Source organism: Micromys minutus (assembly GCF_963924665.1).
Source record: "Micromys minutus genome assembly, chromosome: 33".
Taxonomy (NCBI): domain Eukaryota; kingdom Metazoa; phylum Chordata; class Mammalia; order Rodentia; family Muridae; genus Micromys; species Micromys minutus.
The window spans coordinates 9942353-9969349 of record NC_137968.1 but is presented as its reverse complement, the minus strand read 5'-3'; the positions used below and the strand labels follow the sequence as shown (position 1 = coordinate 9969349).

General features: G+C 40.8%; 1 protein-coding gene across 2 annotated transcripts in view; it reads left to right on the top strand.

Annotated features, from left to right (window-relative positions):
- Positions 1-26997, top strand: part of NUDCD1 (NudC domain containing 1) — a 47962-nt gene that overhangs the window by 3890 nt on the left and 17075 nt on the right. The window contains exons 2-7 of one of the 2 annotated variants that reach the window (XM_080909470.1): positions 2663-2817; positions 14010-14192; positions 14332-14512; positions 19304-19486; positions 20593-20797; positions 24245-24389. In XM_080909470.1, coding sequence (XP_080765596.1) covers positions 2663-2817; positions 14010-14192; positions 14332-14512; positions 19304-19486; positions 20593-20797; positions 24245-24389 — 1052 coding nt within the window. Of the gene's footprint in view, positions 1-2662; positions 2818-14009; positions 14193-14331; positions 14513-19303; positions 19487-20589; positions 20798-24244; positions 24390-26997 lie in introns of both variants that reach the window. The other variant, XM_080909469.1, reaches the window with a different exon arrangement.

Here is a 26997-nt window from a genome sequence, read left to right as displayed (position 1 = left end):
CTAGGGTTCTTTATTCAAAGATGAGAAAGACCATATATGGCTTGTTATTGTCTAATATCTCTACTGCTTTAGGCTATTATGTTCAGACATGCTTCCTGCATTGTTAAGTTTCATCCACACAGTGGTGCTAGAAAACCAGCAATTGGTTAATTTCTCTCTTATTTAGTAGAGTATATATTTTTAACCATTTATAAAATAAATATGTCCTTAAACTGAAGGGGACGTTTTCACAACCCCATCAATGTGCTCATAAACTTAGGCTTTTGCTTAATGTCTGAAACGTTTCTAGGCTTCAGCCACCTCTCCTTTGGATGACCTCAGCTCCCCTCCTTTGAACGACCTCGGTGGCTTCTTAATGGTTTTGTCCCTTTTCCGCTGCAATCTGATTTCCAGATCATGCTTTTCACATACCGTCTCAGGACTCAAATCTGAACCTGACTCCCCAGTTTAGAAGCCAGTGCCTTCAGACTTACTTTATGAAGGTAGAAGTGAAGATAAAATCTCTTACAGTCAGTTTCCCCGGCTCATTCCCCAGATGAATTCATTTGAAGCTATTCTTGCTCTGATTTTCGTCCTTTGCACACTAGTGGTGGTTAGTTCTAATTGTCATTTTGACCATCCGGAGTCACCGAGAAGGAAGTCACAATAAGGAGGAGATTGCTTAAGTTGGCCTGTGGGTGTAGTTGTGAGACTCTTGGTTTATGTATTTATTTACTGTAGTTCATTGTGATGGGAGGGCATGGCGTGAATGCGGTGGCCCCATTCAGTGGGTTGGGCCCTGGCTTAAGTGACAGGGATAGATGAACTTCGCACAGGTGTCTATTCATTGTCACGTCCTGACCCCGGATGGGAGCACTGACTCCATGTCTCTGCGCTGACTTCCCTAGCAGTGATGGTTGGTGACCTGAGATTGTGACATGAAGAAAATCCTTTCTTCCCTAAGCTGCTTTTGTTAGGGTCTTATCACAGCAGCAGGGACGAAAACTGGGACCACTAGTACCAATGCATGTTTTTTATTTCCACTTTTCTCCTGGTTTTGCTTAGAAGGGGTATTATGGAAAATTGTATTTCTTCAATTGATTTTTCTTCGTCTTGTCTCTGCCCTGGAAAGCTGTTGTTAACCCCCTGAGTAGGTCAGTTCTCTTCTATATATCCTTGTGGTATTTGTATCTTTTAATATAACAGTTTAATTATGTTAAATTTATTTTACAGTATGATTGTTTGACTAGTGCCCCATTGCTTTACTTGGGGGATGTGGTTATTTATTTATTATTTTGAGACACAGCACTGTGGCATTATTTTAAACCCAGACTCCCAAGTGCTGGGATAAAAGGTATGTACACTTGGCCCATGATCCTTTTTCTTACCAGATCCGAAGTTCTTAGAAGGTAGAGTATGTTCTCTTTGTGTATCGCTGGTGTGGTTGATGTGAGCCAGGACTCAGTGCAAACACTGAAAATCGGAAAAGTAGGGCTGGAGAAACTGCTCAGCAGATGAGAACATGGATTGCTCTTACCGAGGGCCCAGTGCCAGGAATCTGACTGGTGGTCTACAAGCATCAGCAACCACAGTCTAAAGGATCAGATGCTTTTTCTGGCCACAGGCACTAGACATGCAAGTCTCACGCATACATTCCTGCACACAAACACATATACAAAATAAAAATGAAAGAGAAAATAGCAGTGGTATGATGTCCTTTGTGGGTTTTACTGTCAACTTGACATAACTGAGAGTTATTAAGAAGAGGGCATCTCGGGTGAAGTATTATCTTTATTATGGATCGATATGGGAAGACCCAGCCCACCGTAGGCGGTGCCACCTCTGGGCAGATGTTTAATAGTACACGTATACAAAAACTGCCAGAGCACAGGTCAGCAGAAGCAACAACATTCCCCCACCGTGTCTACTTCAGTTTCTGTTTGAGTTCCTGTTCTGACTGCCCTCCGTGATGTACTGTGACCTGAATGCCAAAGATGGAATGAACCCCTCCCTCTCTGGGGTTGCTCTTGGATATGGAATTTGTCACAGCAACAGAAAGCAAACTAGAGAAATGGGTAAAAAAGAACATTGTTGCATTGAGAATAGAGTTAAAGTGAGTAATATGCCTTAATATTTCTTGTTGCAACATTCATTAATTGTACAAGATGAGCAGTCCTGAGCTGCAGGAATTTGGAGCTGCACCAATAGGCAGGAGTGCAGGGGGAGACCATAGTTTGCCAGTTCAGAATTAGGAAAACAGCTAAAGTCTTGCTTGAGAGAGTGCTATTCTGTACATAGAAAAGTGTGTGTACATCCTAACTATGATACTGTTTTATTCCATATAACTGGGAAAGATGAAATACGGTGCTGAAGTTACTATTTGTGTTGACGCATAATTTTCTGACTGTATGGTCAAAAGACACTGTTCCTTTATGTGTGATAAAGACAAATGTTTTAAAAAGCATGAATACACTTTATCAGTTTGCCTATAAGATGTAATTCAAGTTGTAGAGATACATAAAAGAAAAGGATTGTGCTACAGAAGCCCTGCCTGTTGTAGCCTCTGTGGCTGGCATTGCCTGAAGGGAATGATCTGAGATGCAAGTTCTGCTGATTATGTTTATATCTATATATATCCATATTGATGTGTGTAATTACATATTTACACATATTTGTCTTTCAGCTGTGGCAGAAGTAAAACTCCGGGATGACCAGTATACACTGGAACACATGCATGCTTTTGGAATGTATAATTATCTGCACTGTGATGCCTGGTATCAAGACAGTGTCTACTACATTGATAACCTTGGAAGAATTATGAACTTAACAGTGATGCTGGTAAGATACACATGCGGAGCGTACAGACAGAGCTCATCCTGTTTTCCTTACTCTTTAATCTCTGAACCTGGTGTCCAGACAGTCAAGGTGCACTCACCTCTGAAATGTGGAAACCTGTCATCAACTGTAAGGCTCCTTTCTGCTTACCTCAGTTACAGCATTTACTTTTCTTCTTGTCTTTCTTGTAATCCCCTGTTTCCACCCATTCCCACCGGTGTGGTGTGTCCTCAATATAATAATGGGTTTCTTCTATGTTAGTTAGTATCCACATTATGTTTTTAAACTATGTTAATATTTAGGTGTGGTTGTTCGGGTCGATCCCTTTTGTATTAGGAAATACTCCTTTTTTTTGTTTTTGTTTTTTTTTTTTTTTTTTTTTTTGTAGGTCTTGGGAATAATTTTGCTTTCAAATCTTGTTTGTCTTATATTAAGACAGTCATAACTGACTTAAAAACTAATATTCTGGCTAGGGAGAAATCCCAGCAATGTTCCTTCTGTTTCTATGTTGTGGCATAATTTGAGGAGAATTGACATCATTTCTTTGAAAGTCTGGCTAACACCTCATGAGGATCTGAGTTCGAATCTAGAGTATATTGCCAGCCCCGGTATGGTAGCACTCACTTGTAATCTCAGCTCTGACAAGTCAGAAATCACATCCCTGAAGCTTGCTGTACTGCACAGTGTTGGGAGAAAACCATCAGAGGTTGGCCTCTACCCTCCATGTTTATAACATCATGAGTACTTGTACATGCATGTGCACAGGAACACACACAAAGTGCTCCTCTTTTTGTTTTTCATTTTCCCTTTGATTATATCAATATTATTTTACTTTAAAAAGGTTAAGGTATATCTCATAAATAGCTACTGATTGATTTGGATAATGGTTTGTCAGTCTTACTAATTTTTCTCAAAAAACAACTCTTTGTTTCATTGACTCTTGGTATTGGTTTTGTTGTTTTATTCTGCTTGTTGTGTTTGTTTCTGTTTTCCTAATTTCAGGAATTGATTATCGATAATGAATTCTCTGATTGATTATTTCCTGTTGTTACTCTATTTGGGTGTGGTTTCTTTTTGTTGTTACTGAATAACTATTATTCAGTTTCTAGTATTAGATTTCTCGCTTTTTTTTTAACGTAGGCACTTAGTGCTAAGAATTTTCCTCTTAGAAATACCTTCATTTAAATCACAAAAATCAGTAGCCCTCTTATATACAAATGATAAACATTAATATAGATTAATATTTATTACCCTTTACAAAGCTCCAAAGACAGCAACACAAAACCAGATACTTTAGATCAGATAGCTTTGAACTCTTTGGGACAGGAAAAGACTTTCTGAACAGGGCACAGTTAACACAGGCACTGAGATCAACTGGAAAGTTTCTGCACTGTAACAGACATTGTCCTTTGGAGCGAAGTGGACGCATATACAGTGGGAAAAGACTTTTGCCAACTGCACATTTGATAGAGGCTGCGCTGGATAGTTTTATGTCAACTTGACACAAGCTAAAGTCATCAGAGAGGAGGAAACTTCAATAAAAAAAAAAAAATGTCTCCATAAAATCAAATTGTAGCAAGCCAGATGGTCTAGCCCATTGTGTGTGCCGCCATCCCTGGGCAGGTAGACCTAAATTCTGTAAGAAATCAGGATTAGCAGGCCAGTAAGCAGCATTCTTTGGCCTCTTGCCTGCAGGTTCCTGCTCTGGTTGAGCTCCTGTCCTCATTTCCTTTGATGATAAACTGTTATGTAGAAGCATAAGCCAAACAAACCCTTTCCCAAGTCACTTTGGTTCTGGCGTCCCATCACAGCAATAATAACCCTAACTAGGACAGGGGCTAATGTTTCAAGGTATGTAAAAAACTAAAGAAACTAGATATCAAGAAAACAAATAATCCAGTTTTCAGTGGGATACAGATCCAAACACAGTTCTTGTTTGTGGAGACTCAAATGGCTGAGAAACATTTAAGAGAAAGAAAGAAAGAAAGAAAGAAAGAAAGAAAGAAAGAAAGAAAGAAGGAAGGAAGGAAGGAAGGAAGGAAGGAAGGAAGGAAGGAAGGAAGGAAAGAAAGAAAGAAGAAAGAAAGAGCAAAGAAAGGAAGAAAAAGGAAAATCAGTCAGTGTGGCAGTTCCTCAGGAATATGGGAATCTACCTCAAGATCTGTGTATAACTAGATACTCTTGTCCATGTACCCAAAGGATGCTTCATCCTACTGTAAGGACATTTGCTCAACCATAGTCATTGCTGCTCTATTCATAATAGCCATGAATTGGAAACAACTTAGATGTCTCTCAACGAAATAGATAAAGAAAATGTGGTAGGTACATTTACATAATGGAGTTTATGCAGCCATTAAAATAATGAAATTCTTAGTTTCATAGGTAAATGGATAGAACTAGACAAAAAACAATAATCTTGAATGAGGTAGCCCAAATTGAAAGACAAATATGATATGTATTTGTTTATGTGCAGATAGTGGCTGTTAACTAAGCTACAATCCATAGGCCCTCCGAAGCTAGGCATAGAGTAAGGGACCAGGAGGGACAGATCGCCTTAAAAATGGGAATGAGAATAGAATAGCTTCGTTTGGATGGTAGAGGCTGGAGTGGGAGGATCAGCTTGGGAACAGAGGGGGCATGAGGGAAGGAATACTGAGAGACAGCTAAAATTAAAGGGCATGTGAAGGGCAGTACAGAAACCTAATCCACACATGGAGGTGATCTAACTGAAGTCACCAAATAACGGGGGAGACAGAGATCCAGCTGCCCATCTCTTGCCACCACATGATGATTCTAGTACTGGAATTGGGTCACATCTCATTGAGTTGTGGGTCAGAGGGGTCCCGTGGGAATCCCCAGATAACCCAGACCATTGGCAAGGCTGTGGATTGCTCTCTACGAATTGACAAAGTCTCTATGGCTAAAAACAACACCTGCAGATACAGAACCGGTTGAGCATAGAAAAGCAAAGCTGATGCCTAGCCACAGTCTTCACCCATGTGTGCTAACAGTAATGTCTTTTGTACAGGAAGGTACGATGTGTGCTGCCAGAAGAGAAACGTAATATTAATCTCGCCACACACCCTGTGATCTGCAGTGATGTCCTTCCTGTACAGTATGCTGTGCAGTGGTGACACTAAGGTGTGGGAGGGACCGGAACCTATACTTGATATTGCTGGGGTGACGAAGAATGTGAGACCAGATAGCCTTAACCCAGGGACGGCCGATAAAACCAAATACTGTTGTCCTAAAAACTAAAAAATATATTGATCATAATATGACTCTTCATGGTACTCTGCTGTCCTCATAGATCTGTGCCTTGCTCAGCCATCACCAGAGAGGTTTTTCTTGTAGCTTATGGGAGCAGACACAGACATCTGCAGCTACATACTACACAGAAAGACAAAAGGGATATCGCTATCGAATACTTGCCCGCAGAGCACAGGGGTCCCTGTGGGAAAAGGAAGCCGAGAGAGCATAAGAGCCCGAGGACACAGAGAGCACTGAGGAAACAAGGCCTTCGAAGTCAGCATGAGCACAACTCGTGATCTCACAGACGCTGAGGAAGTGGATGCAGGGTCTGCGCAGCTCTTCGTCAGGTCCTTATTATGCCTTCCAGTTTAGTGTCTTCATGGGGTCCCTGAGTGCAGGCAAGAGCGTAGTCTGTTTCTTGTGCCTTCTTTTGGGCTTGTTTCCCGTTTGTTTGTTTTATCCGGTTACAATATGTTTTTGCTTTAATTCACTATGTTTATTTTATTATTATCCCTTAGAAGCCTATTTGCCTTGTAATGAGAGAAAGAAGGGGAGTAAATTTGGATGGAAAGGGAGGCAGGGAGGAATTAGGAGGAGAAGAGGGAGCAGAAACCATAACCAAGTGTACCGGCTGGTTTTGTGTCAACTTGACACAAGCTGGAGTGATCACAGAGAAAGGAGCCTCAGTTGAGGAAATGCCTCCATGAGATCCAGCTGTAAGGCATTTTCTCAACTAGTGATCAAGGGAGGAGGGCCCAACCCATTGTGGGTGGAGCCATCCCTGGCCCAGCCCATTGTGGGTGGAGCCATCCCTGGCCCAGCCCATTGTGGGTGGAGTCATCCCTGGCCCAGCCCATTGTGGGTGGAGCCATCCCTGGGCTGGTAGACCTGGGTTCTATAAGAAAGCAGGCTGAGCAAGCCAGGGGAAGCAAGCCAGTAAGTGACATCCCTCCATGGCCTCTGCATCAGCTCCTGCTTCCTGACCTGCTTGAGTTCCAGTCCTGACTTTCTTTGGTGATGAGCATCGATGTGGAAGTGTAATAAACCCTTTCCTCCCCAACTTGCTTCTTGGTCATGATGTTTTGTGCAGGAATAGAAACCCTGACTAAGACACCCAAGTATACTATGTGAGCGGGGGGGGGGGGGGGGAGGATCTATTTTCAATAAAAGGAAAAAAAGTTAATATTTTAAGAAATAGCTAGTTCTTGAGTCTTTTTATTTAGCATGACAATCTTTCAATTAGATGGCTTAGTACATTCATATTTAATTATGCTGAGTTTTATGTTGTCCTTCCAGGTTGTACTCTGATTCTTTGTTCTTTTAGTGTGTTTCTCTTTTTACCTCTAGGAGGAAAGCAAGCCCAAGAAGCTTAGTCAATGCTTTTTATTTACCTGTTAAATAAAACTGTGTGTGTGTGTGTGTGTGTGTGTGTGTGTGTGTGTGTGTGTGTACATATGCATAGGGTGTGTTCCTCTCTGCAGACACATATTCAGACCACAGGTTGATGTCAGAATGCTTCTCCTCCACCAGCTTTGGTGTCTCACGCCTTTAATCTCAGAATTTGGAAAGTGGCGCAGTTGATCTTTGTGAGTTCAAGGCCAGCCTGGGCGACGTAGTGAGTTTCAGAATAGAGTCAGTGACTGAAGAAAGGAAGGTGGTGCTCCTCCGTCATTTTCCTACCTCACTGAGACAGGGTCTCTCAGGGAACCCGAAGGTCGGTGTTCGGGCTACACTGATGACCAGAGAGCCCCCAGATCTGTCAGTGTCTGTTTCCCAGTGCTGGTATTAGAGGCGGTGCCGGGCTTTCCCATAGGTACTAAAGATCCGAACCAACTGAACTCATTTGCTCAGTCCCTACTTTTCCCTAAACATTGATTTGGAATTTCTTGTTTTTTGTCCAAACATGGCGGCATCATTATTTATGTGGGTCAGTATAGAGATCAGGGTGCATACCCTGCATGGATGATTCTACTTCTGTCGTAAGAACCATCTGATACAGTATAGTTTATGCTGCTTCATATAAATTATTGAACAGCCCCCAGGTCATATGTTGACGTCTCTCTGACTGCTCTCTGCTCCTTGTGTGCTGCTGTTCAGTGCCCTTACAGTACTGTCTGTTTAACTGGCTGTGTCATTTAAATCCGTTTAGCGGTTACTTCAGGTTAAGACATGGCGTTTGACAAATAACTTTAGAACAAAGTGTTTATGTGATTTAAAATGCAGAGGGGCTTAGCAGCATCTTCCTAACCACATTTTCCTCTGTCCTCATCAATACTCGTTTCTTCTCCAAATTTTCTCATCTATTTAAGGCAAGGTGAGCGTGCACACACGTTCTTAAAAACGTAGCTTTGGTCATGGAATGGTACCCCTCCCCCATCTTGTCTCTCACCGCTTTGTGCCAAGCTGGCGCAGTCCTGAGAGCCAGTTGTTCATTACCTGGGAGACTTGTCATCTGGCCACATCCACTTGGCCCACGCTCGTCACATAAGTCTCGGTCAATCACCACGTCATCTGAGAAGCTCTCTCTCCTCTGCCGCCAGGCAGGGTTCGCACCATTGGTGCCCAGGTCGGAACCGACTACACACTCCTTTACCAGAGGCCGGCAAGCTTTCCACACGGAGCTAGATATTTCAATCTTAATGGCCTTTTGTTCCAGCTACTTCCTTTTTGCTTTCCTTGGGAAAATTGCCGTAATCGGGTCAAAATACAAGGACGACTGTCTTCCCACAGAAAGTGAGCCAAAAATGGCAGGTGCAGTATTGCTAGCTAACCTCTGCACTAGACCATGGGTCTTTAGTATGTCCCTTCGAAACTTTGTCTCCACTGCATTCCTACATGTGCTGCCAACTTCTATATTAGCATTTCTTTTTCGTCCGTCTGCACCTTGTTTTGATTGCTTCTCCTTCCTGCTTTACTCTTCTCTCTGTCCCCCTTTCCCTGCTGTGCCTTCACCACTGGGATTTCCCCGTCCACTTTGTTGGATCATTTTCCCACCCTTCACTCCCTTACATGGGTCTCTAGTTTCCTGCCTTTATTCATATTTTTTTCCCATTCGGAAACACATATTAACACTTGGAGTCTAGGATATGTTTATCTGCACCCGAGTTATTATGTGACACAGGATTTTCCAGTTCTAGTCATAACTTCATAAACAGTGTTGTATGTGTGTGCCACGTTTTCATTATCTATTCATCTGCTGGACACGTAGCCTGACTCCATTTCCTTGCTAATGTGACAGTGTAAACAATGCAGTGTGTGTGTGTGTGTGTGTGTGTGTGCCTGTGTGTGTGTCTGTGTGTCTGTGTGTCCAGAAGTGGGGTAGCTGGCTCACATTAGTCCTGTGGCTAGTGTTGTGAGAAGCCTCACACTGGTTTCCATGGTGACCGTGCTGCCACCAAGAGTAGATTAGGATCCTGCCTCCTGCTCTTTCCCAGTGTTTGCTTTCTTCACAGTGGCTCCGAGTGCAGCCCTCGGTTTTCATCTGATTCATGTGATTCTTCCCTTTGTTTTGTTTTGGTTTTTGGTAGAAATTTCTGCCCCAAACAGGCATAGAGGACAGCAATGGTGCTATGTGAGACCAAGTGCAAAACTTGGTTTTACTCTAATCCCACAGAACGAATGCATCGTGTGAACTCCAGGTATGATAGTCCTTCTTTTAAGTCCAGCCTTCGTATCTGCTGGCAAGAAAACTTAGCAGGTAAAAGCCACAGGCCTGTGTGGTCTACAGATGAGATGTTTCTGAAACAGTCACTTACACTGGAGATACCTTTTTAACTTTTGTCAAACAATTTTTTCCAAGTTTTTATGTCTCGGTTTTTAGACTGACTTTTCTTCAGGGAGGAAGGCGAGAAGAGCAAGCCTCTTTAACAAACCTGAGGGTAGAGCGTGGGCGTTGAGTGGAGGCATTGTGATTGCTTTGTCTCTCTGACGCCCTTTCTCTTTCTGTAAAAAGATTCAGACTACTTAAATCGGGCTGCCTCTTTTGGTCTTTGTCTTCTGAATAGTGTCTCTAAGGTACTTGTATTGTGTTGAGGATCAATTTGACCTACTTTTAACACGCGTATATGCTTCAAAACTATCTATTGTTATAGATCAGTAAAAATCATATTTCTTTGTTCCTTTTTCTCTCAAAAATGTTCTTAGTAACGTAGAAACGGATTGCTCTGCAGGGAATATTTTCAATAAATTCTAGTGGTTCTCCTTTAAGGGGAAAGTTGCATTAACACTTTCTAAAAGGCTCATTGATAGTCCTTTTTATTCTGTTTTACTAATTTTTACCATTCAGTATAAAAACACACATATATACATATTCCTAGGCATGTTTAGTTTTAGTTTTCCTGGGGAAAGAGATACCTTCCTTCCAATACAGCCTGAATGATTTACATGGTTAGTGGGCAGACCCACACTGATAGCATGGGGTGGGGGTGACGGACAGCTGTAAGATGCAGAGCAGCAGAGGAGGAAGGACAGACGGATGGGGCAGTGTTCAGGGCTCCCTGAGTTTTCACTACGTGGAGATGTCACCTCAACAGAGATTTGAAGGATGGAAGAGAGTTCGCCGAGCAGTGGCTGGGTGTATTGATGGACCTGTGTTCGTGTCGGGCAAACTGTCTCTAAACCGAGGGAAGACAGACAAAAATGCTGTGCCTCTTAGACTGGCGGTGTGTGTTGTAGCAGCCTGTAAGCACGTATGACAAAATTAAGGCACAATGGCTCCCTGTGGGTACTATGCCCATAGTCAGGGCCACAGCGTGGTCATCGTTGCTGATGACCAGGTAGTGGAGACCATGTCTAACTTCAATCACAAATACTTGATTAGAGATCTAAAGTAAAAACTTAATTGGACTGTGAAATCTATGCAAACATTGTGATGTGTTTTCCTCTGTTAGAAAAATTTCACAGGAAATGAGTTAATATAATTATACACGAATTATTTGACATATAATTGGAACAAAGACCAATACTTTAAAAATTTATTATTCTGACCTAGTTTATCTTCTTTATGGCAAGTTAGAGAGAGTGGTTCTATTTTTTTTTTTTTATTATTATTTATTACCTCTTTTCTCTAATTTTCCTCTGTTTACTCGGTCAAGTTTGAGAAAGATATTCTTATAACAATATACATTATATAAAGAGACAGGTTTGGGGACTTTTTTTTTTCTCACCGTAATTTCTTTTTTTTCCCTCACCGTAATTTCAAACGCCATCTCACCTCAGCATCACAGAGTAATTGGTCAGCCCAAGAGCTAGTTCTAGGATTTCATTTTCAGAGATTCTGAATCCGTGTGGCATGGCTGATGGTGGTATGGAAATTTACATTTTTACCCGGCACTCTAGGCGGCTTTCCTGGTAATGAGTCAGTTGTGAGAAGCCCAGTGTTGGGGAAGCAGAATACCGTAAGATTCTTCTCATCGGCAACAGCAAACATCGGCTATTCCTCCGGACTCCCATGTCGGGAGCATGCGAAGAATGCCGACCACTAGTTAAAGTCCAGGTTTCCCCTACGGCGATGTCAGCACAGTACCATGTTAAATCTGCAGAATCCCAGAGTGGGACAAGTGGAAGGCTGTGGCGCTCCGGGGTTTTCGTTCACACATCGCACCGGCCTCTAGCTGTTCCGAGCCAGCAGATGGCAGCAGTTCAATGCTGCTGAACATCCGCTCCCTGCGGGTGTAACTGTGGGCTTGCTGAGGGTGTAGGAGATGCCGTGGGGCGGGGTGGTGGGTGGGTGGGAAAACCATTTTACCTGCTGCTACGGCTCAATTTAAGGAAGTTTGTTGTTTCTCAGCATTTAGGATATTTCTATCATAACAAACTCCAGTCTGCTTGGAAAGTTACGTCATTTTCTCCAATGGCGAGAACACCGCTCTCCGTAGTATCCTTAGAATCTGGCAGTAGTTCTGGGATTTCATTTTTAAGTGTGTACTGTGTGGTGATGCCTTCAAGAAACAAGTTATAACTACCTTGTAATCCAGATCCTTGGGTGCGAGCAGGCTGTCTCGTGACCTGAAGCTGGTTTATTTACAACAGCTCCTTAGGTAATGGGAACTAGTTATTTAAGGTGAAAGAAGATTGGGGGGGGGGCTTTGAAAATAAAAATGTTTAACACAGTATTAAAAGGTTCGATTTACTTAGACATTGATCAAGCTAAGTTGATTATAAACATCTGTTCTTAAAGCTTTATACTAATAGAAATAGAAAAAAGATTAAGAAATGAAGTTAATGCTTAACAGTAGAGAATTTTTTTGCTTCCTTTGAGTATGTCTTTAATCCTTGAATTTTCATATAAATGTGTATGTATTAAAAAAGACAATGAATACTTTATTTATTCAAGGCTTCTCTGTTCTCAGCTGCAATTATAAGACCCCTCAAATCTAATTTAATAGATATATGCCATTTAATGCTTACTATTTATAATGTCATCAATCTGTAATATATCAATGTTATGACTTGTATTACATCTTACTGGTATAGCAGTTTTTGATAGAAGTTATGATGTTTATCTAATAAAAAGCTGAATATAATAATTGCAATCAAAGCGACTGTTTTAAGATGTGGTATTTGGAAATTGCATGAGATTTGAAATACTACTTGTTTCGAAAAATGGAGAAAATAGTTTCTTTTCTAGAAAATATGATAAAGGGAAAAGTATTAACCATGCACAGCGTTAACTGGGTTTGGAGTGTAGAGTTTCCGTCAGATTTCTCCACTTGAACCTCTTCTTAAACAGGGGTTAACGACTGCAGCTCCATAGGTTTGGTGATGTCTACCTGAGACAGTGAAAATGAAAATACTTCATACTCTAGTCCCCCCCCCCCACCCTCCCACCCCCACTGACTATTGAATTCGCCAAGACAGTTTCAGTGCTGCAAACCAACAGTGAGTTATTGCCTCACGGGACTTTTCTGCTCTCCTTCAACATGGCTGCCTTACTTTCTCTGAGGAAAGGGAAGTGGGTGGAACCTGGGAGTTGGAATGTTGTTGTTGTTATTGTAAGGTGTTTCTATGTGGACACTTTAAAACTGAACACAGTTATAAGTCAGCGGTGTCTTTGTTTTCATTTTATCTTTTAATTCAAGTGAGACAGACACAGTGTTAATTTTGGCTTCACATTTATGCACTCAAGCGTCTTAGTTATTCTATTAGATATTGCAGAGATTTATCGGATAATCATACTCCTATTAGCTTAAGTCATGTTTAACCATTTATTTAAATGAAAAGGGCCCAAAGCACTTGTGTATGGTTGAACAGTGATTGTCTAGGTCACCTTTTTAATGGTGGTTCAGTAGAGGTCTAGAGGGCCATACAGTAAAACAACAGATATCCTTGCTCTGAAACGTTTGCTTGGTGGAATTTTATTAGCATTTTTAATTTATAAATGTTGCACAAATTATTTGGCGAAGAACAAAAACAGCAACATATTTGAAGCAGAAGGGCAAAATTTGCCTTTTCCCCCATCCTCCCAGCCCCTTGTCAAGCTCCAATTTGATTTCCCTTGCTCATGCTAACACTATTGTGTGTCTGTTTATAATGTCCTGGAGTCACAAAGGGCTTAAGGAGCAGTCTCCCTGATGGCTTCTCATGGGAAACTTTACTCGGGTAAAGAATGCTGTCCCAACATGGCTCTCTCAGAAAGCTCTTACTGTTGGAAGCCTTCAGTTCTTTTCCCTGCATGCGGGTCTCTCCGTTACTTCCCTGCCGAATCATCACCACAGCACGTGACCTAAGGAACAGGGATGATGATGTCAAGGATTTCGTGTTGCGTGTCACCTGTCCCATTTAATGGATTTTATTTGTTGGAGGAAAATCGGTACAGTTTATGGTCACAGGAAGGGAAATGGGTTCAGTCTTTGAAGAGATTAGGCCATACTGTAGGTATTCATTTTGTTTGTCTGGATCGGGACTAGGCAGGGATTTGTTTATAATCCTTGGTTTCTTTCTAGGACACTGCCTTAGGAAAACCCCGAGAGGTGTTCCGCCTTCCTACAGATGTGACAGCGTGTGACAATCGTCTCTGTGCTTCTATCCATTTCACATCCCCCTCCTGGGTTACCTTGTCAGATGGAACGGGAAGACTCTATGTCATCGGAACAGGTGACCGAGGAAACAGTCCCGAAAAATGGGAGGTGAGTTGGTTTTCTTTGTTGTTCTATGTGAGCCTTGTGAGGAGTCTAGGAAGTATGTATAAATTAGATATTAAGAGTGCTGATTGTATTTGTTTTATAAACCACCTATTTAAACCATGTGTGATTTTTCCCCCTATAGATTATGTTTAATGAAGAGCTTGGGAGCCCTTTCATTATAATTCACAGTATCTCACTGCTGGAAGCTGAAGACCATTCCGTGGCAGTCCTGCTTCTTCGAATAGAGAAGGAGGAACTGGACATGAAAGGAAGTGGTTTCCATGTTTCTCTGGAGTGGGTCACTGTCAGTAAGAAGAAGGAAGGTAAAGTAGACAGGACTCTTTACCTGCAGCTTTCCTTCACTTGGTGGGTCTACGAATACAGTTTCTCCTGGTCGCTTCTGAGCAGTGTTATAAATTACACTGCTTAAGGGCTATAATATACTTCCACAACTAACTACATTTTGTTCGAAAGAAAACATTACATGAAGTTTGGAGAACATGGTAGGAAAGATGATGAAGAGGGGGGGGAGGGTATATGTCCCATGGAGGTGGAGGCATGGGGGTAAGGGAGATGCCTCTGGGGGGACTCATGTTGGGAATCCCTTCTCCCTGAGGGAACAGCCACCTGACAGTATAGTACAGAAGAGAGTTTATGCAGGGCATGGGGAGGGGAATTAAGAGGGTAGTAGGGGCAGAGAGAGAGAAGAGGAGAGAAGTAGAGGCCAGTCATTTGCAGGTGGAGAGCAGAAAAGGGAATGGGGAGAGGACGGGCAAGTGGGGGGAGAGCAAAGAGCAGGAACACAAGAGAGATGGGAGGAGGGGGCAAGTAACCCTCTTTTATAGTGCCAGGTAAGTGGGGTGGAGCATACCTGGCTGTTGCCAGGCAACTGTGGGGTGGGGTTGACAGACTCCCAACAGAACATAAAATACATCGTTTTAAAATAGCTAAGAGTTTGTACCTAAAAACTTGTATATATTAACATGGATGTAAATAAGTAGATGTCCTGTAATTTTCTTTCTGTGAGACATGAATAAGCGCTGTTCACACTAGACATAGCACAGACAACAGACCAAAGTAACAACTATGTACAGCTTAGGGAGGCCTTGGCTTTATTCGGGCTGTGCACAGGAACGTGAACAATGTGTTACTTGCAGGAGCCTGGGTGGCTCAGCCCATCCCACACTGATAACAAACTCACAAAACTTTCTTCCTCGAGCTTTGCCCAACCCTCAGCATTCCCAGGAGAGCGTACTCTTGTAGTATATACTTGTACCTTGTAAGTTTCAGGACTTTCCTGTGCCTTGTTTCATTCACCTGAATCAGATGAATCTCTCTTTCTACATAAGGGCATGTTTCAATATACCGGAAATAGCTACTTCCCAGAACTTGTAAATTTAATGGAATTTGAATATAAATGAGAACTAGACAATGGAGTGGGTCCTTTATTTTGTTCAACCTTGTTTTTTGCGTGTATCTTTCATAAAACATTTCTTATCCGTGTGTGTAATAAAGTCTTAAAGCTTGTTCAGTTTGAGCCTGTCAGAAAAGAAGCTTCTTGTGTATTACTGAAATTCCTTAGTGGGGACCTTGTGCTCCGGAAGACTCAGCTTCGTTTAAGGAGTGTACGTAATGTCTCTGTCATTCTTTCTCTTTCTCTAATTGGGAGCTGAGGGACTTGGCTTCTTGTTCCTTGTTTTGTGTTTTTCGTATTATCACTGCCTCACTCCTCTTTCTTGTTCCCTGAGCACTAAATTAATTTCATTGAAATTCTTCATCACTACAAAACACCAAACCAAACCAAAATCTTCGTCTTACTGCTAATTTATATCTCAGATACAGGAGTCTATACTTGTACCCTAGAAGGGGTAGTGGAAATTGCTTATGCTTAAGCTGAATACATTTCCCCCCTGGTATTTATCTCCATCTCTGTAGCAGTGCAGCAACTCTGTTAGGAGTCAGGGTGGTGGGAGAACTGTTTACTGTGACCAGACAGCTATTCGGCTGTGCTGTTACGGCATAAAAACAGCAACAGGCAGTTAATGAACGAACGGGTAAGCTAGGATCTAAAGTACTTAGAGACTCTGGAGCTTAAGTACTAAGAATTGTTGCAGCTCCTTAAGTTTTGTTTGTTTGTTTGATTTCCTTTTTTTTTTTTTTCTAATGTTTAAAATACAAAGTCATGCTCGACAGATATAGGTAGAGACTCGGCTTTGGACCCCGGGTTGTAGTTTGAAGTCTGCTACTTAAGGAAACAGGTGAAGTTTGTTTTGTTTCGTTAAGAAACAGGATTCCTAAGAGGAGAAGTCATAGTGCACTTCCCTTCTCCCTGTCCTCAAGAACGTGGTCTATAGGTGGTCAGTCCGTGGGACTCAGCGATGCCTGTCGACACCCACCGAGGCTCCGCCCTCTTCATCACCCATCCGCTCAGCTGAGAAAGCACTGGTGGATTCCCCAGTCTTTTTTCACCTAGGATGCTTATTTGTGTAACTCATCAATTTCTGAAGAGTCTGTCTTTCTTTGCTCTTTTTAACATCTTGTTTTCCTCAATTACCAATAGAATTGTGTTCTTTTAAAATAATTTTAAATCTGTGTGTGTGTGTGTGTGTGTGTGTGTGTGTGTGTGTGTGTGTGTTCAGGATGTGGAGGCCACAGGTCTACATCACGTGTCATCCATTAGAAGCAGTCCACCTTGTGTTTGAAGTGTTGTCACTGGTCTAGAGCCAAGTAGGCAAGGCTGGGAATACAAGTACGACAAGTATATACCACTGAGCTTGGCTTCTCAAATGTGTACTGGGGACCAAAGTCAAGTTGTCATGTTTGCAAAGCAAGCACCTAACTGGCTGAGCTGTCTCTTCTGTTTTTAATGCTTGGATCTAATACAGTAGAGCAGGACTTTTTCTACAGCATGTTGAGGGAAACACAGGAGAAATCATATTTTTGTAGACAATTAAATTGGAAAACCCAAAATACACTAAGTTGATTTTTAACTACGTAGTGTTAAACTTACAAGAATACAATTCATCCAGTAGTGTAGCATTAAACAGGTATGTGCTTCCCTGAAGTGGTTTTTTTGTTACTTGCTTGGTTTTCTTCTTTTTTATGTTTTTACTATTTTTTAAATTTTGTGTAATACACTTTGATCATACTTTCCCCCCCTCCCAAGTCCTTCCAGATTATCCCTCCCCAACTTCATGTTCCCTCACTCTCTCAAAAAATTCCAAGGCAAAAAACTAACCATAGCAAACAAAAACAAAACATCCCCCTTCCTATACACAGACAAGAACATGCTCGGCATTTTAAATGTGTATTCTGGAGACAGAGCGTTGGCCAACCCTCCTAAGTGGGAGGTCTGCTCCGTGTGGGTTTGGTATACCTAGTGATGCTGCACTCTTAGGTTGCCTCTTAGTGGGAGGACGTACTCTCACTGTTGCAGTACAGATAAAAAGGTCAGCAGCTTCCCGTCCCCATGCGGAACCACGGGCCACCCAGCCATCCGTACGCCCCAGCTGCTTTTCCACTAGCGGCCCCCTCCCGGCTGTCTCTCTACCAGCCGGGAACTTTGCTCACGTTCTCCACAGCCCAGTAAAATCATGACTCAGTGATCAGTGACCTATAAATCAGCATTATTTGTTAGATTCTCAGTCCACAATATATCCACACAATAAATATACTGCCAGTTGACAAAGATATAAACGACCCACCTAGTTAAGACAAATTGACCTATAGAAATCCTTAAAAATATTCAATCTCTCTATCATCAATTAACACCACCTGGATCTAGAGCCTCCTTCTCCAACTCCATCTTGATTCTTATCTCCTCTTTTTCCTAGACCTTTCCCCGCCTACCCTTCCTTCTCATCCAATGATAGGCTGGACCCGCCTTGCTGCGTAATGCCATCATCTTACACTTCGCTTCCACTTCCTTGTGCTGGAATTCTTGCCGAGAACTTGTATAGGCCTTGTTTGTGTTGTTTGTGCTGTCTCAGTCTCTGTGAGCTCGTTGGTGTAGTAGCCCTGTTAGGTCTATAGAAGCTGCTTCCTGATGCCTTCCTCTGTCTCCGCTCTATACAATCTTCGTACCTCACCTTCTACCTAGATCCCTGAGCCAAGAGGGTGCGAGCTTGGTAGACACACCCACTTAGGACTGGGTTCTCCAAGGTCTCTCAGCATCTGCACACTGTCCAGTTGTGGGTCTCTGTTAATTCCTGTCTACTACAAGGAGCTTCTAATGAGGGTTGAGGGATACGGCGGTCAGGATCCCAGCCAACTGCAGTGGCTGCAGGTTCTTGGGAAAGAGTGTGCTTCTTTTATCTGAGGGGGTGTGGGTGTGTGGAGAACAATCTGTCTTCATAAGAAAATACATTTTCTAAAACTTTAAGATACAGTTAAGTTGATATTTATAGTAACAGCTATAAGTGGTTGTTGTCTAACTGATTGTAATAGTCATGTAGTTCTGATTTGGTGTGTGAAAACCAACTACTATAAAAATATTTTGTTTTAAGAAACCTTTACCAGTTGCTCCAGCAAGAGAAAACTAGTTCTTTCTGTGCCCCCTCTCCTCATTCTCGGATAGTATCACATACCTGGCAAAGTGGTCGGTCATTGGAAGGTCTACACTGTTCTCCAGTGGAAACTTATGCAGGTTGGACCTGTTTCGTGTGTGCGTCATTCACTGCGTCAAGCCACTAGGCACATTTGGTTACTGAGCACTTGAAATGTATCTAAGTAGCTGAGGTAGTGAATTTTAAACTTTACTTAATTTTAATATGAAGCTAGTGACAACTGCATTGGACAATACAATTTAGAGCAAATTTCATTGAAATCAGTATTTCAAAGTAGGGACTTGTCTGAGGACAATGAAGTTCTCAGGTGTGTGTGTGTGTGTGTGTGTGTACGAGTTATCGTGCACTTGCTCGTGCACACACAAGCCATAGCACAACTATGGGAGTTTGTTCTCTACCTTGTTGGTCTTGGGATCTAGAACTTGTCATCAGTCTTGATTGCAACGGCTCTTGCCCACTGAGCGGCCTGGAGGCCTAAGTTGTCAATCTCTTATTCTTACCAAAAGATTCATTAAAATGTAGTGTTTCGTAATGTTTATTTTCTTGCAGGCAGTAATAAGTATGAAATTACAAAGCATCATGTTCTTCATGGGAAGTCAGTGCCACATTATGCTGCTATTGAGCCTAATGGGAGTGGTCTGATGGTTGTGTCTTACAAGTCCTTCAAGGGTATTTCGGTAGACCAGGATCTTGAAGAGAGTATGGATGAAGACAGGTCAGAGGAAACCAAAGGTAATTTAACCTGTTGTGGGAGCTCGTGTGTGCTTATGTACACGTACACATCTGTCTCCTTTGTCTTCCCTCCAAGGTACGTTAGACGTTACAGGAGGGAGCAATGGCTGCTTTATCTTAGTTTTCTTCCATACCCCCGACCTGCACCTTTTCTGGAGGATACTCTCTGAGTGATCATAACTTTGTACTTATCTGGTATTTTAGAAAGTGCAGTTGTCTTAAACATGATTCTCTGTTTAATACTTAGTAAATAATATAATAGTTAGTAAAAAAAATAATGGTTATATTAGAACTGGGCAAGTCAACATGATAATATTTTTCCAAAATAAGGTCTAGTGTGCATGTTCTTACCTTCATACTAAACTAACAGTTCCCTGAAGGCTGAATCACTGCGTTTCTGGATGCTGAGTGAATGAGAAAATGTTATACCTTAGATACCCATGTCCAAGAGGTCTGAGGTGGCCTCATGGTGGGGGGCTTGCCTAGCATATGTAAAACCCCAGATTTCACCTTCACCATAAGAAAATGGGAAAATTTAAGATTTTAATGTACTTTTTCTGATGAGGGGGATTAAGAAATTCTGGATTTTCTTTAATCTGTTTTTTACTAAAATGCATTAATTTTACATGCTTCTCTCATCACTGTCTATCAGAAGTGAAGAGTCATGTGATTATATTAAATAAACCGGTGTGTTCACATTTCAGGGAGAAGGTGTGTGTGTGTGTGTGTGTGTGTGTGTGTGTGTGTGGTCTGTGCCTGTGTCTGTGTGTCTGTCTGTGTGTCTGTATGTGTTGTAAATAGGAGGAACATGAAAGGAAGGGGTAGAGAGGCAGAAAGTAGCAGAGAAAGACATTGCTGTCAGTATTCATGAGTGCCAGGCTCTTAATGTATTGGGAGAACCTGGAAGAGGAAAATATGTGCATTTGTTACAATTCCTTGTGTCAAATTTCTTAAAGTCTGCGTGTTTATAATTTGTGTATAGGTGAGAGAGATGATCTCTAGACAGTATTGATTTAAATAGGAGTTGTCTTAGAGGTCTAGGCTATAATTTTATGTATTGTGACTAATTTTCATTACGACATAACGTCTTTTCCTATTCCCAGTAGAACCTCTGTATTACTGGCAACAGGCTGAGGATGATTTGACAGTGACCGTACGGCTTCCAGAGAGCAGTACTAAGGAAGACGTTCAAGTTCAGTTTCTGCCAGACCACATCAACATTAAGCTGAAGGATATCCAGGTCCTGGAAGGAAGACTCTATTCATCTATCGATCACGAAGGCAGCACTTGGACAATTAAAGAGAATGACAGGTATTCTTGTAGTTTTCCTTTTGAAATTTTATTTCTTAGGACTTCATGTCTTCCTTGTTATCACTTTACAGTAAGTACATTGAAGATGAATATAATAGTTCAATCTATATAGATGATTTTTCAGATAGATTAAAATGCTGAAAATATATTAAAATATAATTGCAGTTTAGATTAAAGATGTGGCTATACTTGCCTGTTTTTCATTACTAGCTGTATATACAGAGATAATAAAAGGTAAAACTATTTGCTTATTTTAATTTGTACTCTTAAAGCATTGTAGTAGAAATTAAAGTTGAATTTGCTTATAATATAGAATCCCATTGATTAAATGCATTAAAGGTCCATAAAAGGTTGTGGCAAGAGAAAGTTCCCTCCAACTGGTCCCACCGGTGCCACATGCCTCCCTCTAGCTCCTGTCACCAGCTTCCTTCCAGGGACATTACCTGTTTATTCTGCTAAATTCTGTTTTGTTTTCAAGGGGAAAAAAAAGTCTGCTATATTATATATGGCTATAAATCTTGTTTTCTGCACTTATAACAATAAAGTTTAGATATTTCTCCATCAAGGATACCTGATTATTTTCCACATTTTATTCTGACTTGGTAAAGTCATTTAAAATAATTCGGCTGACAGGCTCTGCAACCCCATGGGAAAAACAAAATTATCAACTAACCAAACCCACCACAGCTCCTAGGGCCTAAAACACCAGCCAATGAGTTTGGGAGAGAGTGGTTGGGAGAGAGAGCAAGGGGAGGAGGAGGGGGCTGGGATTGGGGGAGAGAAGGTAATATCTGAAATGTAAATACAGAGAATATCCAATTAAAAACATGAAAAAAATTAGGCTCTGTTTTTGGACATTTAGAATATTTTCAATATTTTGCTACAGTGAATAATTGTTATTTTTATGTATAAAAAGATAAATTTCTGCATGTGTAGGATTAATATTTCTTTCAGAATTTTCAGAGACAATCTTTACTTCGATGATAATTGATCATTTATAGCTCTTTTTTGTGGTCTGTGCTTGCAACACACAAGAAAATTAAACCATAAAAGAAGCACATGATAATTGAATTTCATCTAAATGTTTCTGCCCTTCAGAATTGAAAACTTAAGTCAAATGTGGTGGTGCATCTGAGTTTTTGGTCAGTCTGAGCTTTTGTGAGTCTGAGGTTAATCTGGATTATATGTGACTCTCTCCAAAAGCCAAGATCAAGCTTTAAAAAATTGAAATTTTATGTTTATCTAAAAATATATTTTTAAAAAAGTAAGAGAAGACACCAGAAGATGAAAAGGTGCCTGTGGGTCAGGAGGATTAACATAGTATCAATGGCCATTTTACCAGTCAATTGATTCAGCACAATCACCATTAAAATTCCAACACAATTCTTTACAGACCTCGAAAAAGCATTACCTAACTTCATATAGAAAAACAAACAGTCCAGGTTATCTAAAATAATCCTGTGCAATAAAAGAATTTCTGGAGGTATTACCATCCATGATTTCAAGCTCTTCTACAGAACTATAGTAAATTACTGGATAGAAGATGGGTGGGTGGATGGATGGATGGATGGATGGATGGATGGATGGATGGATGGATGGATGGATAGAGATAGGTAGGTAGGTAGATAGATGGATAGATAGATACAAATAAGACATGAACAGTTAAGAAAATATTTACATAAAAGACTTACATTTTCAGTGCTTGAAAGCCCTGATATATATATATATATATAAATTCCTAAGATAACCTAGGGCCTTAGGATGTATTCAGTTGGAACAGGGCTTGCTTAGCATATACAGATTTACTAATTTTTTATGGTTGTTGCAATGTATGAAAAACAGTTATCTTTGAAGTTCTTTTAAAACTATTCTGTCTTTCTTCATCTATATATCATGTTTATGTGTGTGTGTAAGTCTTGAGGATAGTATTTAAAATTGGCTGTTAAAAAGTAGGAGATAAAATTGGTAGCTAGAGCATACTGTTGAGTGAAATGCTTGTCCGGCTTGTGATTTTGTTAGGTTACTTCACGTCTTAGGAGTTTTTTACTCATATTTGGAACATGGACGTAAAGATAGAACTTTATTTGGTTGTGTTAAGCAATCAATGAGGTAAAACATGAAGTGTCTGAGCTAACCCTTACCGTATGGTAAAGGCAAGTTTGAAATAATATTATTTTGATTATCATCTTCATCACAGTATATTCCTTAGAGACTATAACTAAGTCTGAGCATCATTGATTGTGGTGATAATTATTATTGTTAATAATGGCTTTTATTATATAACTGATATTATTTTGTACAGTCTGTTAAATAATTACAGAAAATTTCTAAATGCTATCATTAATGAATTTGTGATAGTAACTTCCTTATAAAAGAATAGTTGATAATTTTTCATGTTCTATTTGATCGTTGCAATAATGGTTTTTATTGTACTCTTGGAATCCTTTGCTAGAAGTTGCATTTCAGGGTGTGAGTTAGGATGATGGACATGTATCTGATAAGCTTGTGGAAAACTTCCTTCCTGTGACAGTGACACAGAAGGCTTACCACCTGAGTGTCCTCTCCTATCCAAGGAACATGGGCCAGCTGCTGCGCCTGGCCAAGGTCTGTGTTGACTCAGCGCTTCCTTTTTCCGTAGCATGAGTTCCTGATCTTCGGGTCTCTGGCAGGCGCTGCTTAGTTCTCTTGGAGTTTCTGTTTAACAGCTTGAATGCATAAAATTAGATTCAAAACAAGTTATATAGACTACATTAGTATTTTTTTTCTATATTGCAAAGTAATTTTTTTGAAACTCCTACATTTGTTTTCAGTTCTTTAAAAGCCACATTTTAAAAATTACCATTGAAGTGGACTTAACTTGCCCGGTCTTTGTAAATTAAAAATTACATATTAAGACTATTAGTTTATGGGAGTTTATGGTTGTTGAGCCTGTATCTTAAGAGCTCTTTAGTTGTAGAGTGTTGTCCCGTGCCCCCCTGCACAGCCCATAGGTCATGCCGAGTGTTCTTGTGTTACTCAGATCCAGGAACGCACTGACCACCTGCATTCCAACACGCTGTCTCCCCAACCCACCATCTGTCCTCAGACTCTCTGACGCCACCCTTCCAGTGACCTTCAGGTTCACTCATGAAGTTTAGATGATTTATTATTGGATTACAGACTTTTCCATCTTGTATAAAGCCAAAAGTGAATACGATTTTTGGAAAAACCTCTTCTAGATACTAGATAGGCAGATATCTCCCTTCCCCTCCCTCCCTCTTCCTTTCTAGTCTTCCCCTCCCCACTTTCTTATCTCCCATTTTGATATGTGCTCTCACTACATAGCCTCTAGTGGCCTTGAACCCTTGATTCTTTCTTGTCTGAACACACTGACCACCGGGATCCCGGAGCGTCATACGCCATCGATTTAAATGTTCAATGTTACATGTTTCTCATTTAATGCTTCAGCCTGGAGATTACTTTGGTTAAGAAGAACGAGGGCCTGACATGGCCTGAGCTGGTGGTTGGTGATAAACAAGGGGAACTTGTAAGAGACCCTGCCCAGTGTGCTGCCATAGCAGAGCGTCTGATGCACCTGACCTCTGACGAACTGGTAAGCCGTTGCCATGGGAAGGCTCTTCCCAAGAATCCCGGATATCTCATCTATGACTATGCAAGTCAGACACTAGCTTGCCTCCTTAATATAAATGACACCGATCAGTAATTATCTACCTAATTAATGTTTGAATCTAGATTGGAGTTCTAATATTCGTATAGTTTACAATGAATAAATACAGAAACATGAAGGCATATTTTGCAGGGGGTGTATGTGTAGATAGGTATCTTGACATTCTGTAGAAGAATCAACCAGTGTTGACAGAATGAAATTACAGTTATGCCATTTATGTTCTAATAACCTAGGCTGATTCTGTTACCTAACTATTAGGAATAGTGCTATAACACACGTATAGGTGTCTCTGCAGAACATGCCTAACCAGTGTAGAAATCACTATGGATTTTACTCCCCAAACTAAAGGTAAAACTATGCTATGTCTGAACTGTGCCACCTCCCAGTCTTGGGGAAGTGTGTGTCTAAATGTCCTTTCCCCGCGTCCTCGTGACTAGAAACCTAACCAGTGTAAAGCCCAAGCGTGACATGCTTGAGAGTATTTACAAGCAGAAAGTGAGATACAAGGGAAATAAAAGCGACAGCATCAGTAAACGTGTCTCTTGCTCACAGTGTCACTGACTGTCCCTGTGTTCCCTTTGTCGTTCCTGGATTTAAACCTCGCTCCCTTAGACATCTAACATTCAGTGTTGCTGTATCTATGCTCTTGGGCCTGCCCCTCCCTGTCCCCCACCTCTTTCTCACGTCCAGTCTTGGGTTTGGACATGTGGGGGTGTGGAAGATCTCTGTTGTTCCTGTTCCACCATCTAGTGCAGTCATTCTCTGTAATGAATGAAGGATTTCCTTGACTGCAATGGCCTGACAATTCTTTTGGCTATGAGGTAGAGCATACTACCATGTTAATGACTTGCAGTAGCCTATTGGAAGTTTGAAAACATACATCGATAAATACCTAGAACACTGGCTATATAATCATCTACTAATTGATATCAGCACGTGTAATTGTCTGACTTACTACTATGTTGACTAATAATGATAAAGAAGATTCTGAAAAATTATGTACCCTGAAGGAATAAGGTGCATCGTAAGCTAGAAAAGAGAGATTAAAATATTGAAAGTGAATGATTTTTGCAAAGGGAAGTATGGCTCAGAGAACACAGTTTCATTTTTGCTAACAGTCACCAATCTCAGAGATTATTGGAATTCATATACCAGGCTCGTGAGTGATTTCATAGCCCCCTTTACAAAAGCCTTATTCCTTAGGCTCATTCGTTTGGCAGATTTTATTATGACTAGCTTTGTTGAAATCGTGATGATAATCGTGATGCTGGGAGAGAGTGCAGATAATTAAGCTGAAACTCTCGTACACGTGATGGTTTCACAGGAACAGTGATATTCACAGGAAGTTACTTATGCCCAAACAGTGCCTTTTGTTTTGAAAAATACAGAAATACAACCTTGTCTTCTACACCTGGTGGCAGTGAACTTGGGAAATGGGAAATAGTAAATTACTGTATTTCTCAACTTTTGGAAATCGTCTATCCACTATTGATATCTAGATAATGCTTAGATCATAAAATGACTAGGGAAATCTTCCTCCATCGTGGGAGAGATTATACAAATATAGTATTATTATTATATTTTAGCATCTGAGCTGTCAGTCCCCATTTTTGGAAGTTTTTAACTATTGAATTTAATACATGGAGTGTTAAATTAAGTATCAGTTCCTATTGACTTTGGCCTTTTTACCTTCTTTACTGTATCTCTTCCTTTTGTTCACTTTGAACTTTGTTTCTCTTTTGAGGTAGCTCAGACAATCAATTTTTAAAATAATTATTTACTGTGTGTATTTATTTTTGTTTGGGTGAATGTATATGTATACACACACACACATACACACACACACACACACACACGGTTGCTGTGTTTAATATCATTTCTCTCTTTAAAAAGCATTATTTCAATTACAACTTAAGAACTGTGTAATATATCTATTCCTTTTTCTTTGTATTATTGGCATATATTTTACTCTTGTCTGCTATTCCTCATTATTATTATTATTATTATTATTATTATTATTATTTTGCCTTAATCAGTTTTTTGAAGAAGAGCTGAATGAGAAAACAGGTCCTTTGACACACACGCATATTCCCCATTTCCCGAGTTTACATTTGTACTGAGTCATCAGCTTCCCCTTGTTCCTCCTCGCAGTGTCTCCGTCTGTGGTCTAGTAGGCCCGCTGGTAATTAATTCTCCCAGCTTCTGTTAGGAAAAGTGACTTTGTTGTCTTCCTTTTCCAGTTACTATGGTCAGGAGTATAAGTCAGTGGTGGCAGTTTTTGTTTCTGCTTCAGAAAGGCAGCTTTTTATTTGGTTTGCATGGCTTGTAGAAGCCAGTTATTTGTATCCTTCATCCAGCATGCAAAATATTTTCTCCTGAATGCTTTTAGTGTTTTTTCTTTATTACTGCTTTTTAGAAATCTCATTACTGTGACTTGCTATACTCTGATTTTTCAAACATATCCCAGTTTCTGATGCTCTGTAGAGTTCAGTTTGTTCTACCTGCATGGGTTAGTTACCCGGCTCTCTCGTTT